At 36.1% G+C, this 17,223-nt stretch overlaps 1 protein-coding gene across 1 annotated transcript; it reads left to right on the top strand.

Moving 5' to 3' along the window:
- Nucleotides 1-3,291: 3,291 nt before the first annotated feature.
- Nucleotides 3,292-8,385, top strand: LOC104229004 (pectin acetylesterase 12-like). Its single transcript, XM_009781570.2, has 12 exons — nucleotides 3,292-3,803; nucleotides 4,399-4,481; nucleotides 4,990-5,119; nucleotides 5,205-5,278; nucleotides 6,077-6,163; nucleotides 6,239-6,363; nucleotides 6,451-6,511; nucleotides 7,285-7,338; nucleotides 7,425-7,502; nucleotides 7,586-7,691; nucleotides 7,779-7,924; nucleotides 8,042-8,385. Exons 1-12 carry the CDS (start codon nucleotides 3,584-3,586, stop codon nucleotides 8,147-8,149), a joined length of 1,272 nt encoding a protein of 423 aa, XP_009779872.1. The 5' UTR covers nucleotides 3,292-3,583; the 3' UTR covers nucleotides 8,150-8,385.
- The last annotated feature ends 8,838 nt before the right edge of the window (nucleotides 8,386-17,223 follow it).

Genomic DNA, 17,223 nt, shown 5'->3' with positions numbered 1-17,223 from the left:
CTGGTGTGACGGTAAAAATTTATTTACGCTCAATCATACTAATTAATTTACCATAGTTAAGTACTAAATTAAGGGAGAATCTATATTAATTAACTATAGTTAGTGATAATCATGTATGTGAAGAACTATTTTATTTATTTATTGAGTTGATGTAAACATTTGATGCGAGTAAGTATTTACTCCTGTGTAACTAATTAATCTTTAGTTTATATTTTTATGCTTTCAACTTTTTCCACTTATATGTACTTCTTTCAAAATTCATATATCTTCCTCAGTTCCTTAAAATGCATTTTGCTACCCTCATTTGCTCGGTTATACTAAATAGACGAGTTATAGTAGATACAAAAATTACTATAAAATACGTTATTGAACATCAGTTACATTGAAACAAGAATTCTTTCTTCTAATTTTCGAATTCTTTGACACCTTGAATAGCAGTACTAGCTCGGAAATTACAAATTAATTAACACCTCGTTAAGGATAATTTGTTCAATCTTTTTAATTTTTGTTGTATCTAATACAAATTTCTAAAATATTACGTGTGTGTATATATATACTATAAAAGAAAATGGAAAGAACTTATCCGCATAATATATTTGCATCAATTTATACTGTGAATGTTAATGGTTCTTTACCCTTCTCTTGTGCAATTGTATTAGTTTTCGAACAAATAGCAAAACTATTTGAATTAACACAAGGGGAAAAAAGTTGAGGTGCTCTCTGACAAAAATATAATAAGTCCCCACCTCATTTTGTGGATCTTGATGATTTATTCAGATATAGTTGCATCACCGATCCAGCAAATATTATTATTTATAAGAAACTATAATCTTGGCTTAACAACATATATATTATACAAACTTTCTTAGAGGATCTCAATTTCCAGCTTATTTACGTACCATCCGAGCTTTTCCATGTTAAGAAATAGTTAAAGTGCGTTTAGTAATTTACTTCACTTCTTATCTGTTAATTCAGGTTCTGATCAAAACAAAACAAACCTAACCAAGGAAGAAACAAAAAGATATTACTAAGTGGTTCTCTGTGTAAAGAATCACAAGAAAATACATCTGACTTCACACCGTAACAAAAGATGGTCCATATTTTTAAGTTTTACCTAATTTAGCCTATATTGTACATATTTTGAAAGTACTAGCAAATTCAAAATCTGTGTTCTTACAGTCATTGCTTCTAAAAGTTATGGAGTTAAATTTGTGTTCTCACAACTATTGCTTTCACTCTCTCTTCTTTCCACATCTTCTACTTATGCTTCAAGAGGCCGTCTGCCATTACTGATTCTCCCCATGTGTCACCTGGTTACAATGTAAGTAAATTGAAGAGTAGAAGTCCACCATTGAAGGCCATTCAAAGCTTTGCTTTCGAAAATATGATTTTTTTAGTTTGTTAGTTGTTTCGATTGGGTGCTGTTCCAATTGATTGAAAATATCAAAGTTGTTCAAAATTTAAATTTGAAGTGATTTAGAATAGATTTGAGCAAGATTTTTGAGTTAAATTTCAAAAAAGACGCAAGAAAGAAGACGAAGTTAGTTTTTTGTATAATCTTGTATAATAGTGTATATGAGTGTATAACACATCTTATACACTTTTATACACCTTTATACAAGTGTATGTAGACGAACTTCTTCCACGATTTTGCAGTTCTTCTTCAAAACCAATCCAAATCTCCATTAAATGACATCAAATTTTATATACAACCTTCTTATACTATTTCTAACAAGTCTAAATAACATCCACTTCAAATTTCTCACAAAATCAAATTCAAAAGTTAAACCAACATATTTAAACTTGTTAAAAATCTAAGTTTCACCACCCAAATGGATTTGGTTTGTTGAACTAATATTTGAGTCACAGCTACAGATTCGAAAATTAACTTAAAAGTTTGAGCAATTTTTTTTAAAAAATTAAATAGTAATTTCTAGAACCTATTAAAATTAGATGTTGAATCTTAGCATATTATTTTTGGACTAATTAATTGTAAATTAAAATATAACTATAAAATTAAAAAATAGGGAGCCTAATTGTTCCTATCTGAAAATTTCCCTTCTCTTTATTATTGTTATGGTGAGGTTCTTTGGGAATGATAACATACTTTTTCAACGTGAGAATGATAATAATTATATTGGCCAATACTTGCCTGCTTTTGACTCATGCCGTGCGCCAAGTCCTAAAGAAAATCTTACTCGACCTCTTACCCAGTGAAATTCAGGATACACATACCGATCTAACTTTTATCTTGTAAAGATAAAAAAATTATTTTCAATTGACCCTCGAATAAAAAAAAATATAAAAACTCGCTTCCCACGGCAAATATTTTTATGCACGAGCATATTAATACTCCTATTTTCAGTTTAAATAATTGTTGTAGTTGTAAACTAAATTTGATTCAAAATATATTAATTTCTTAGAAAGAGAATAGTTACTTATTCATATCTACTCTTACTGTTTCCAGGATTAAATTTAAAACAAAATAAATACAATAATATAGGCGAATACCCATGTAAGTAAGATTATTAAATATCTTCCAAGTGCTGTGCAAAAATCTTAATATATAACATGTATCGTAAATACTTTATGTGATTTTTTATTTATCACTTTAGCCAACAAAATTTGGTTCAGAATATTGTCACTTTATAAACCAAGAAGACATTTATTGCTCTTCAAAAAAGGCATGTAATAATTAATTACCCATTTAAAGAAAAAAATAAGAGTAATTTAATGGAATACCCTTTAAGACCAAAGCTATTAAATATTTTTCTTAATAGCTGTGTCAAAATTTGTGAAGTGCGCGAAAAACACGGTCACCGCATACTCGGCTCTTATAATGACACAACACACAAAACATTACCCACTGAGTTTCAAATCAGATGAGGTAATTTTTTTATTCTTTGTTCCAAAATGAATGCATATTTATAAATTTAAAAATAATTTAACTTTAAACTCTTTATTTTATTCATTTTATACTTAATCAAAAAATTTTATAACTATATAAATGTGATGACCCCATAAAACTTTTACCTCTTTGATCACAAATTTAAAAAAAAGATGGAGAGAGTATTCCAAGATCACACAAAGTGCAAAAGCACCTGCCAACCTTTCTTACCACCAGCAAGTTACTGTCAATTCTTGTATTCATACACTTCTGTTTTGAGATTCTAAGCGTGCGCTCGGGAAAACACGTTTCCTTTAATATTCGTAATTTAATGTAGTAAATACATAAAAATACACGATCTAATAATGGTCTTTATATAGTGTATTTTAATAAATATTCCCCCCAGAGCAACTTTCACTCTTCAGTCTTTTACACTCCCCATCTCATTACCCTCCCCCACTTTACCCCATCCCCTAGGGCCTAGGTTCTTTGCCTTGGCAACAAATCTGTGTCGGAGATCTAACTTTGTTACTTCTTAATCTCTGCAACTAAAACATTGGCTTGACGTACCATTTATAAACACAAAAAAGATTCCTATTTATAATACTCACTACTAGTGCCCTTCTTTATTTCCTTTTGCCTCGTCTCTATCTAATAGTGTTTGGGTAGTGACAGCGAGGCTTAAAGAGTTCAGCTATGTCCAAGCTTTTCATGGGGTTCTGGGCTGTGTTTTTCTTGTTTAGCAAATTTGTGTATTCTTATGAAGTTGAAGAAGAATTCTGTTTCAATAAAACAGACGGCCCATTCTTTGAGTCTGTTTATGAAACTTCTGCTGCTGCTGCTGCTGGTGGCATTAATCCCACTCCTCTTATGATTGGTCTTACACTTATCCCTGGAGCTGCTGCAAGAGGAGCTGGTAAATATACACACACACTGATTTGCTGTCTGTGTTCTTGTATAAATGAACTTCTAATACATTGTGTGTACAATTTTCCTCATTTGGGACAATTTTACTTTTTGTTTTCCTTCATCCCTGTCTTGCTATGGAGCGAAAAGGGTAACTTTTTAGTTCCCATCTGATGATGTTTCGACTACCCTGTATAGATCTTGCACTAGATTTTAGTTTTTCAGTGATTAACCATCACTTTAATTAATTATTCTTTTACTTATGAATTCATTGTTAAATCTTTTTTTTAATCATTTTCTAGGAGGGGAAGATTCGACATAGTTGTCAGTTGTTTATTTATTTTTTTATCTTATTACTGTTGCTTCTTTTATTAATAATTGTCTCTCTGACTCCTTGTCAAGTTTTCTGGTTTTGATCTTCTATTAGCTCAATGAAAACGATTAGTCCAATTTAGTTGATTAAGGGAAATTTTTTTCTCCCTCACTTGTTGATTAGCTTTAGTCAATTGTAATTATTGGTGGTCCTTAAAAAAGGTTGTGTAATTAAGGCCGTCTTGAAACTGATTGTGGTTCCTTTTTGACTTTGTTCTTTCGCATTTTTACAGTGTGTTTAGATGGAACTCTACCAGGTTATCACATACATCCAGGTTCTGGGTCAGGGGCAAACAGTTGGCTCATTCAATTGGAGGTATATGCTAAACGATAGCTCTGTCATTAATTATATTTAATGTGTAGTTAGTTGTCTTAGCTGTCACCATTTATGAGAGTTCGTTTCTAGTTAGATATTGTTGTCTTGCATATTCTTATTTGAGATCAAGGTTTACTTGATTGCTCGATTAATTGATTGTTGTGGTCCGGAGAACTCAAAGTTGGTATTTTAATAATATCGGGCTGAAATGAACTTAAACGGAGCAACATAGGCAATTAGGATTGATATAGTCGACCCCAACTCGCTCGGGACTCAGGTGTAGTTATATTGTTGTTCGACAAGTTGTTCGTTAACGTACAAGTTTGGTACCTGTCATACTCTCTTATCAGGATTATGGAATTGTATCCCATTTTAGAATTCCAATTTCATGCTTCCCTAAATTGGGGAATTCAGTATATGCTAAATCCAGCGTTTTACAAAATTTTCCAGCTCTATAATTGCATTTATTGATTCAGAACCTAAACTGAGTGATGCCTCTTGTGGACAGGGTGGAGGATGGTGTAACACTGTTAGAAATTGTGTTTATCGCAAAACGACTAGACGCGGCTCATCAAAATTCATGGAAAAGCAGATTCCATTTACTGGGATTTTAAGTAACAAGGCTGAAGAAAATCCAGGTTCGCTGATAATAATAATTTACACTAAGACTTTTACAGATTCTGCATTTGAAACTTTTCTTTATTGTCTCTTCTCTGGTTGCAGATTTTTTTAACTGGAATAGAGTAAAAGTTCGTTACTGCGACGGAGCCTCCTTTGCAGGGGACAGTGAGAATAAGGTGTGTCACAGCCTGCACCATTTTCTTCTTTTAGTATCCATTTATCATGTAGAGATGCTGTTTGTCTGCAATAGTAATTAGATGGAGAAGAAAATGACAGCTGAAACTTGTCATACTAACCATTTTGCCTTCTTTACATTCTTTGTCGTCTGTTCTTTTTTGTTTCTTTCTCTTTTGGCATTTTGAGTGGTAGTTGGAGGGAAATGACGTTTACGAAATCGATAGTCTTCCTGTGTGAGGTTGGGCAAAAGACAGTGGTCTTTTAGCTCCCTTTACTTTTTCTGTTAGCTCAATGACATCTATTGAAACAGAGTGACTTTGAACTTTTGGCACTTCTGAGCTGCTCTTCCCACATTTCATGCTTCCTGTGAGACTGAGGATGTGTAGAAGTTTAAATTTTCAAGGCTCCGCATATCTGTTGCATCTGCTGTTCGATATTCTCATTCTCAGGCTTTGAATAATTGTATATACTTTCTGTAGTTCTTTCTCGCGGGGCCACAGAGAGTGATGGTTGAACAACTAATACTAGCATAAGCTAAATTTTTATGGTTAGCATGTGCCCCTTTCCGAAATCTCACAAATTTGACCTCTGACCATGATACAAGCTTTGTTCATCTCCACTGATTAAACCATTTGATGTTCATGCATATATGTGTGATGACATTAAAGTTTGATAAAGTACAAGAAACATTTGAAGTTACTATATGATTTGATTGCTTGAGATGTACTTTATAAAGATTTTGTTGACTTGTTTTTGTGTAAACTAGTTGTATTGAATTATATTTCATTTCTCTCCAGGCTGCACAGCTGCAATTCAGAGGTCAACGTATATGGGAAGCCGCAATGGCCGAGTTAATGTCAAAAGGAATGCGTAATGCCCAGCAGGTCAAAATTACTTCTTGCCTTATCATTTGGGCTGTTCTTGTCATTCATATTCTGATATAGATAATCGTGTTTCAGGCTCTTCTCTCTGGATGTTCTGCTGGTGGTCTAGCTTCAATATTGCATTGTGACGAGTTCCGAACTTTGTTCCCAAGTAGTACCAAAGTGAAGTGCCTAAGTGATGCTGGATTATTTATGGATGCGTACTTTCCTGATCTTGATACACCCAATATACTTCAATTCCTTTAGTAACAAGATGATGTAATGGTCTTTTTTTGGATAATATGCAGAACGGATGTATCCGGGGGGCACGCCCTCAGAAACGTATATCAAGGCGTAGTTAGTGTGCAGGTACCAGACACCTCTAACTCTATATTGGTCAATTTCATCAAACTACTGCTTTTGCGTGTTGATTGTCAAAATACTGTTAACAACTAAAGTGTTTATCTAAGTTTAAGGATTAATTGTTGTCAAGTTTCTATTATAGTTACAGAGATGCTGCCAGAGTCGGACCCAAGATTTTAAGATCACGGGTGCACTTTTTTATTGTATATAGAGTGTCCACTATTAATATCCTATTATTTTCTAAGAATATATACATGTATATATTGAAGTTTTGCCGAACTTTATGGGTGTCCGTGACCCCTCTACCTTATGTATAGGTCCGCCTCTAGATGCTGCAGTCCTCTTACCAAGTCAGCACCCTTGGAGAAATAAAAAGACTCAAAACTTGAAAAGCAATTTCATAGCTACTTATTCTCCCTACATTAATGTCTTTCTTGACCAGCTTAATCAATCCCAAACTACGGGTCGGCCATATGAATTTTCTATACTCATTCCTACTCTAATAAGGTTTATTTTGATCCTATACTAAATAATAACATGAACACCGGACCTAATGCAAATATAACAGAAACAACTAAGTCTTACTCATCATTTACTTAGATTGCATTATGTTCTTAACTAAAGGTGCATTGATTTACAAGAGGTTATGTCTTTTTGAGACAGTTTTTCTCTATTAGAGAGAATCACAAAATAAAAGAACTGTTAAGGGATATCTTTTTTGCATTTTTCGATAACTTATCTCCAAGCATTGCTAAGCAGAATATTCATAATTTTAACAGGGTCTTCAAAAGACGCTACCAAGTACTTGTACCAACAAACTTGATCCAACCTCGGTAAGTCTTTTTAAATATAATTGCCTTTTCAATATCTGATATCAGTTCATTTTACTAATACAATTCCTATATTTCTTCCTTTCCAGTGCTTCTTTCCTCAGAATTTGATCGACAATATCAAGACCCCTCTATTTCTGCTAAATGCTGCCTATGATTCCTGGCAGGTAAATTCTCAACTCCATAGATTCTTAGTTTTCTCTTATTTGGTGGTTTCATACATTACAATCTTTGGGAAATGATCGAATAGGTTCAATCCAGTTTGGCTCCTCCAGTAGCTGATCCTAAGGGCTTGTGGCATGATTGTAAACTCAACAATGAACAATGTTCTGCATCACAAATTCAATTTCTGCAAGGTATGATCCACTAAGCTCTTAATTTTTTGCCTTTTCGGTATTCTTAGACACTGTACTTACATGTCGATGAAATACATTTTGGAACAGGTTTCAGGAATGATATGCTAAATGTTGTTAAAGGCTTTGCTGCCTCAACACAAAATGGTCTCTTCATAAACTCATGCTTCGCGCACTGCCAATCCGAGAGGCAGGATACATGGTTTGCTGATGATTCTCCCCTTATCGATAACAAGGTACCGTTTGTAAATCCTTTTCTCTCTATGCTATTTTATTTTCTTTGTGCAAAAGATAATTTGAATTTACAACTGGATCTGACAAATAATATCAACAAACATTGGAACGATATGCAGCCGGTTGCACTTGCAGTTGGAGATTGGTATTTTGATAGAGCAGGCGTGAAGTCAATTGACTGTGCTTATCCATGCGATAAAACATGTCACAACCTGGTCTTCAAATAAAATCAAATTCTTTTCTGCCAACTTAGCAGAAATATGTCATTATCTTCATAATCAATTCCCCTCCATTAATTTAATATTTACAAGTGTAACAAAGTTTACTGTAGACAATGAATTTGGCAATTTAGTCAGAATTGCAGTTAAACTAGTAGTGCTCGAAGGGTACTCCTGTGCCAGCCAGTGTATCGTCGAAAAGTCTTGCTGCTCTGTTTGTTACATATTGTTGTATACATCGAAAATTTGCTGGATACTCCAAATATATTTGAGCAACCATGTAAAAATATCTAAAAATTTCAGGGGAGCACTATTTGGTCGCCCTCATTTAACTTATACTTCGTACAAGAGTATTTAGATTAATTTACTCTAATACAATAAGTCACCATATTTTTAATCACAGAAAAACACATTACATTAAATATGGACAAATATTTAAATAAAATTTAAGAAGAAAATACGTTGATCATAATGAGGGAACATCAGAAGGCGTAGGGAATTTTGTGGATGTAAGGGCATATAACCCAAGACATAAAGATGCACACCAGACAATCAGGGCCGGCTCCAACCTTATGAGGGCCCCATTTCTTAAAAATAGTGTAGGTTCATAAGTATTTAAAAAATATTAAAAATTGTAGCTCAAAGTAACAATATAAAACAAGAAGATAAGTAGAAGAAGAGAAGAAGAGATAACTTTCTTATTTCATCAAGTGTTCAAGTGTATTCCATCTCACATTTCATGCCTCTATTTATATTATTACATATTATGAAGGTTACAAAATAATTGTCTTAAATATGACATTAACAATTGAGATAATGGAGAGAGTTTATGGAGGTGTGAGAGTTACAATCATAATAGTGATGAGTAGTGGGAGGTTATTCACATTATGGGTGAAAATAGTGGGAGTAGTGGGCATCCACATTAACTATAGGTTTTACAACACTCCCCTTTGAATGTCCAAAATAAATAATATGCCTCGTTACAAACCTTACCAGGAAAACCCAGTGGAACAAAACCTAGACTAAGGGAAAAAGATTACAGCGTGTATCTTACTCCCCTTATGAAAACATCATTTTATTTCCCGAAGACGGCACATTCCAATCTTCTGTCTCAACTTCTCAAATATTGAGGTTAGTAATGCCTCAGATCAGCCAAATTATGAACGAATCTGTTAAACATTAATTTTACCATTTTGTTAAAGATCATGCGTGAAAAAGAACTTTGGTGAAATGTGCTTTGTTCTGTCTCCTTTGATGTATCCTCCTTTCAGTTGAGCAATGCAAGAAACATTGTCTTCATATAGTGTAGTTGGATTATCTGTTTTCATAGGAAAACCACACATTTCCTGAATATGCCGAGTCATTGATCTCAACCAAATACATTCCCGACTAGCCTCATGAATGACTATTATCTTAGCATGATTTGAAGATGTGGCAGCTATTGTTTGTTTCATTGAACGTCATGATATAGCTGTACCTCCATATGTAAACAAATAACCTGTTTGAGATCGGGCTTTATGTGAATCAGACAAATAACCTGCATCGGTATAGCCAATCATTTCTCACTTGAATTCATTAGAATAAAACAATCACATATCTATAGTTCCCCAAAGATATCTTAATATATGTTTAATACCATTCCAGTGTGTTCTTGTTAGGGAGGAGCTGAATCTTGCTAATAAGCTTATTGCAAAAGCAATATTTGGTCGAGTATTGTTGGCAAGATACATCAGTGCCCCAATTCCACTAAGATATGGAGTTTCATCACCAACGAGATCTTCATCATTTTCTTGAGGCCGAAATGGATCTTTATTTATGTCAAGTGATCTCACAACCATTGAGGTACTCAATGGATGTGCATTATCCATGTAAAATCACTTAAAAACCTTTTCAGTGTATGTTGATTGATGGACAAAAAATCCATTTGGTACATGCTCAATTTGGAGGCCAAGACAAAATTTTGTCTTACCAAGATCTTTCATTTCAAATTCTCTCTTAAAACACTCTACAACTTTTGGAAGCTCTTTAGAAGTGCCAATGATATTCAAGTCATCAACATACACAGCTATGATGACAAATTCAAACACAGACCTCTTAATAAAGATACAAGGGCAAATAGGGTCATTTTTGTACCCATCCTTTAGCAAATACTCGCTAAGGCGATTGTACCATATCCTCCATGATTGCTTCAATCCGTATAAGGATTTCTGAAGCTATATTGAACAAGTTTCTCTTGAACTTTTATGTGCTTCAGGAATTTTAAATCCTTTAGGGATTTTCATAAAAATATCATTGTCTAGTGAGCCATATAAGTAGACTGTGATAACATCCATCAATCGCATATCAAGCTTTTCATGGAATACTAGATTTATTAGATACATCAAGGTAATTGCATCTAACACAGGAGAACATGTCTCCATATAATCAATGTCAAGCCTTTGCGAAAACCCTTGTGCCACAAGTCGTGCTTTATATCTTACGACTTCACCTTTCTCATTTTGTTTTCGCACAAAAACCCATTTGTACCCTACTGGCTTGACACCTTCAACCTTTCGGACTATTGGTCTGAAAACTTCACGTTTTTCGAGTGAAACCAATTCCGCTTGAATTGCATTTTTTCATTTTGGCCAATTTGTCTATCTACATTCATCGACAGATTTTGGCTCAAGATCCTCATCTTATTGCATTACTTCAACTGCAACGTTATATGCAAAATTATTGTCAACAACAACATTATTCCGGTTCCACCTTTTTCCTGTAGAGACCTAACTTATAGGGATTTCTTCATTTTCATCATTTCAATGTACTAGAACCTCCTGTGATGTCTTATCAATTATTATGTCTTTATGCTCCTCTTGAGCAATTGCCTCCATGTTATGATCATTTTGATCATTTTCTCCTTTCCTTTTTCGGGGATTCTTATCATTGGAACCGATTGGTCTACCACGTTTAAGGAGTGGCCTAGACTCATTTGCATTATCATACTGTTCAGTTGGGACATCAACTCGAATTGGAGCATTTACAGCTGTAATATGCGATTTAGTAACCCGTGAAAGGTTAGTAAATGCCTCTGGCAATTGATTTGCAACATTTTGCATATAAATGATCTTTTGAACTTCTTGTTCACATTGATTTGTACGAGGATCCAAATGAAATAGAGATAATACGTTCCAATCTATCTCTTTTCCCGGCTGTTTATTTTCTCCCCCTAATATTGAAAAAATCGATTCATTAAAATGACAATCAGCAAAAGCTGTAAACAAATCTCCTGTCATAAGTTTTAGATGTCTAATAATAGAAGGAGATTCATAACCAACATATACTCACAACCTTCGTTGGGGACCCATCTTTGTGCGTTGTGGTGGAGCAATTGGAACATATACCTGTCACACCTCCTTTTTCCGTACCCGCAGGGCGCAAGGGGGAGTTTTTTCCAATTAAAGGACAATCGAAACGGGATTCGTTTATTTATTTCAGAGTCGCCACTTGGGAGATTTAGGGTGTCCCAAGTCACCAATTTTAATCCCGAATCGAGGAAAAGAATGACTCTATATTACAGTCTGCGTACCAGAAATCTAGATAAGGAATTCTGTTAACCCGGGAGAAGGTGTTAGGCATTCCCGAGTTCCGTGGTTCTAGCACGGTCGCTCAACTGTTATATTTGGCTTGATTATCTGATTTTAAATACAATATGAACTTATGTGCAAATTTTATCTTTTAACCGCTTTATTATTATTGTTTTTACAAGAATGTGAACATCGCTTAAAACACGTCTTTGGACTGCGTCACATGAAATGCACCCACAATCCGGAACGCATTTTATTTGATGTTTTGAGATTTGGATTTGGGTCGCATGAAATGCACACCCGAGTTTAAGAAAGTAAATTATTAAACGCGCGCCTAAAGAGACTATCGCGTTATTATTTTGCGGAGGCCGTGAAATTCGCTAAACGACCCTCCCGAATTCTAAGTAATTTTAAACAAGTATTTACTGAGGGCCCCGCAATTTGTGTTTTTATTCGGCGAGGCTCATCTCATTCTTATATTTTATCCTTTTACCGCTTTATTATTATTGTTTTTATAAGAATGTGAACATCGCTTAAAACACGTCTTTGGACTGCGTCACATTAAATGCACCCACAATCCGGAACGCATTTTATTTGATGTTTTGAGATTTGGATTTGGGTCGCATGAAATGCACACCCGAGTTTAAGAAAGTAAATTATTAAACGCGCGCCTAAAGAGACTATCGCGTTATTATTTTGCGGAGGCCGTGAAATTCGCTAAACGACCCTCCCGAATTCTAAATAATTTTAAACAAGTATTTACTGAGGGCCCCGCAATTTATGTTTTTATTCGGCGAGGCTCATCTCATTCTTATTTTTTTAAGAATTTGCAACGTCATGGAAATGCATCTCGGGCCACGCCACAATCAATGCGCCCGTGACTAGAGACATATTTCGACTCTGTTGAGATTTGGATTTGGGTCACATAAATGTGCACCCGAGTTTAGGGAGATAACATTATTAAAGGCGCATCTACAGCAACTAGCGCATTATTATTTGGGGTAAGGCCGTGAAATTTGCTAAACGGCCCGCCCCGGAATCTAAGTATTTAAGACATATATTTTGTGAGGGCTTCGCAATCCATACATTTTTATTTGGCGAAGCTAGTCTCGTTTTTTTTATTTATTTATTTGAGGGCAAACTTAAAGCAATTACGATTTTCTACCCATGAAATCATCCGAGGTTAAACAAAAAAAACAACGATTCTAACAGGTAATAATATCCAGGGTAAAAATGAAAAAAATAGAATAACTTCGTTCATATGCTCACATTTACTTTAAGCATGCAGTAACTAAACATAGAATAAACATTTTTAACATAACAACAAAAATTGCATTGATGACATTCATATATATCGAATATTCTCATTTATTGCCTTGAACCATAATATGCAAAATGAATGAAATGAGACAAAGGACGAAGAACACCAACCTTCGAACCTCGACAATCCTAGAACGACAAACAGTGCTTCCTACGGAACTCGAACCGGATCTCACTGAACAACGACGGAACCTCGGACAAACACCTCGACGTGCCGGACCTCGATGGAAATAGAAAACTCGGACCCGCAAGTACTAACAATCCGCCATGTTCGCTGCTACTGACCTTTCTCGACCCAGCAGCTTGGTGCGAAAAGATGAAGCAGGAGGGGTCGAGGGACAGTGACGGGGTAGAAGAACACAGCAACAGCTGCCTACGTTCCGACGAGGGGGGGGGTGACGACGAGGGTGGCTGGATTTTTGGCTCGGCAGGTGGTTTTGGGGTAGGGTTGGGTTAGGTTCAAGCGTTGGGGGGAACTGGTTGCGACGTGATGTTGGGACGCTGTGGGTGGTGGTTTCGGAGTTTGGACGCGAGATGGGTCAGCTGGGTGGTTTACCGGTAGAGGATGGTGTCGAAGGGTGTTGGGTTATGGCGTCGGGGTGGTGTTTGGGAGGAGGAGGATGTTGATGGTGGTTTTGGGCAGTGGGGGGTGCCGGGGAAGGTGACGGGCGGTCGGAGCCTTGGTGGACGTGGGGTCGACGATGGAGGTTTTGGGCGTGGAGGTGACGGGTTCTGCTGGGGGAGTAGGGAATGGAGGTTTTTAGGGTTTTGGTCTTGTTCAAAGGAGGAGGAAGGTGACGAGCAATGTACTCCAGGTTTAATGGAGGAAACGCCGGACTGGTTTGACGATGGTTATGGGCAATGGGGAGTCGGTCCGGTGCTGGGGGAGTCCGAAAAAATGGAGTTTTTTACAGTAGGTTTTTTTTGTTTGGTTTTTCAAAGAAGACGGAGGAACAGTACTTGTTCTAAGCCATTTTTTTAAAAATCCTCTGTCGGGGCGATGGGGAAGGTGAGGGAGTTGGTGTTTCTGCCGGACGTGAGGAGGGTCGTCGTGGGTTTTTTGGGAATGGAGTTGGGTAGTGATGGAGGAGTTTAGGGTTTTTTCTTGGTTTTTCGCTGGTGTTTGCTTCTTCTTCTTTTTTGAAGAAGAAGATTGAACAGTCCTTTTTTCCAAAAAAATTCCAAGTCCCCCCTTTTCCTGTTGGCTTTCCCGTGTTTTGTAACACAATGCCCATGAAAATGAGCCCCACGCGTGGTGGGGTTCGAGGCATATGTCCACCACGCGTGGTGGGGTTCCCCATGTGTCCTGGACACTGTTTATTATGGGCTAGGTCTGAAAATTAGGCCTAAAACCGGGTAGTTTAAACCCGAATATTATTCTTTTGCCCGGACCCGAGAAATAGGAACACGTTGCTTAACTAGTCCTATGTAAGCAAAATAACTACCAAAAATAAGACTAGTATTTAAACAAAACTATATATTTTTAAATATTTTTCAAGATTTTAAAATAGCTACAAAAATATTAATAAAACTATTTTTTTGTAATTTTCGTTTTTAAATATTAAGATAAAATATGAGGTAATATTTTTGTATTTTTCAAAGTTAAAAATGACTATAGAATATTAATAAAACTATTTTTTTTGTAATTTTCGTTCTTTAATAAAGACAAAAATATGACGTAATATTTTTTTTGTATTTTTCAAAATTATAATGACTGCAAACATTAATAGAACTATATTTTTTTTGTAATTTTCGAATTTATATAAAGTACCAAAATAAAGTACAATTTTTTTGTATTTTTCAAGTTTATGAGAAATACATAAACTAAAATTTATATATATATTTTGTGATTTTTTCTTTTTGCAACAAAATAAGGTAAAATAGTTAAAATAGCTATACTAGACCCAATTTCACATATTCACGCTAAAAATGTGAAAATTCTCGGGGAGGGTCAAAAATCACGTGCTTACAGCTGCCCCTCTTTGACTGGAAACACGAAGAGTTTTCCGACAAAGAACGACTAGCCGTGTTTTTGACCCGACCATTACTTGGACGGACTACACTTCAGGAAAGGGAGGGAATGTGACCGAGCCCTGGTATCTGAGCTGCCTACATATCCTTGGTTATACAGGAATCAGGCCACGTGTAGTTCGGGATGAGAGAGATAGTGAAGTTGTACCGAGGTGAAGAGCCGATCGAGGTGTCGTTCCGTTGAGGTTCCGGTCCGCGGTCCTGTCATTACAACAAAAATGAAAACTGAAAAAGACTAACTAAGTCTATCAGCTACTAGTTACAAGGATTCCTATCTTTAAGTCTTCTGAAACTTGGTCTTGAGTCTTGAATGGTGCTTCGTACAGACTTTGGATTTGAACCTTGATACTTGCTAGTTGTAGGCGCTAGTTCTTGAGCAGATCACATTTGTTCTCCTCATCCGTGCTTCGGATTCATTCATTTTTCTCTTTTTTCTTTTTCTTTTTTTTTTCTTTTTTTTTGTGACTAGCTTTTGTTGACCCTCTCAGACTGTTGACTCGCATTCTTGGGGCGAGATTCTTGTTGCTTCTATCTTGGATTGAGTGCTAGGGATTTTTTTTGTGGCTTTCTGCCTTCCAATGGGTTACGGCCTGACTTTGAACGATCCCGCTGTTCTGTAGGCGGACCCCTAACTTCTCAATCTTTGACATATAACAATCTTTTGCTCTACAGGCAGGCCCCTGACAATCAAAACAAACAAAACAAACAAAATTTCCTAACCTAGTTTGTACTGGGAAGGTTTGTGAGTCGTTAGCAAAATCGTAGCCCACTGATACTACTGATGCAGTGCTGAGAGTGAACTAAACACTAGATTAGGATGTATTCCCTTGTTATACAGGTGGGCGCCTAACTTCAATGCTCGAAATGTGAGGACTGAAATGTATTCCTCTGTTCTATGGGTGGGCGCCTGGCTTTAGGAAAATGACTCCTTTTTTTTTTTCAAAATGTTTTTTTAGCATCTTAGGAGAAAGATTCATCGGACTAAGATTTTGATCCTAGGAGAAGGTTCGTCAGACTAGGTCTCTATCTTAGGAGAAAAATTCGTCAGACTAAGATTTTGATCCTAGGAGAAGGTTCATCAGACTAGGTCATTTTTGTTTTTTGGTTATCTTAGGAGAAAGATTCATCAGACTAAGATTTTGATCCTAGGAGAAGGTTCATCAGACTAGGTCATTTTTTGTTTTTTGGTTATCTTAGGAGAAAGATTCATCAGACTAAGATTTTGATCCTAGGAGAAGGTTCATCAGACTAGGTCATTTTTGTTTTTTGGTTATCTTAGGAGAAAGATTCATCAGACTAAGATTTTGATCCTAGGAGAAGGTTCGTCAGACTAGGTCTCTATCTTAGGAGAAAAATTCATCGGACTAAGATTTTGATCCTAGGAGAAGGTTCATCAGACTAGGTCATTTTTTTTGGTATCTTAGGAGAAAGATTCATCAGACTAAGATTTTTATCCTAGGAGAAGGTTCATCAGACTAGGTCATTTTTTTGTTTTTTGGTTATCTTAGGAGAAAGATTCATCAGACTAAGATTTTGATCCTAGGAGAAGGTTCATCAGACTAGGTCTCTATCTTAGGAGAAAAATTCGTCAGACTAAGATTTTGATCCTAGGAGAAAGTTCATCAGACTAGGTCATCTTAACTTTGAGGAAGTACGTTTCCTGTGGGTACAATAAACTTAGGAAGTCCGTCTCCTATGGGTGAAATGAACTTAGGAAGTGCGTCTCCTATGGTGAAACTGAACTTTAGGAAGTGCGTCTCCTATGGTGAAACTGACTTAGGAAGTGCGTCTCCTATTGATGAAACTTGCTTAGGAAGTGCGTCTCCTATTGGTGAAACTTGCTTTAGGAAGTGCGTCTCCTATGGTGAAACTGAACTTTAGGAAGTGCGTCTCCTATGGTGAAACATATCTTAGGAAGTGCGTCTCCTATGGGTGAAATGAACTTAGGAAGTGCGTCTCCTATGGTGAAACTGAACTTTAGGAAGTGCGTCTCCTATGGTGAAACTGACTTAGGAAGTGCGTCTCCTATGGGTGAAATGAACTTAGGAAGTGCGTCTCCTATTGGTGAAACTTGCTTTAGGAAGTGCGTCTCCTATGGTGAAACTTGAACATAGGAAGTGCGTCTCCTATTGGTGAAACTTGCTTTAGGAAGTAAAAAGACTGAAT

The sequence above is a fragment of the Nicotiana sylvestris genome, chromosome 11 (assembly GCF_000393655.2).
Source record: "Nicotiana sylvestris chromosome 11, ASM39365v2, whole genome shotgun sequence".
In the NCBI taxonomy this organism is placed as follows: Eukaryota; Viridiplantae; Streptophyta; class Magnoliopsida; order Solanales; family Solanaceae; genus Nicotiana; species Nicotiana sylvestris.
The sequence above is the reverse complement of the archived record's forward strand: the minus strand, read 5'-3'. Positions and strand labels throughout refer to the sequence as shown.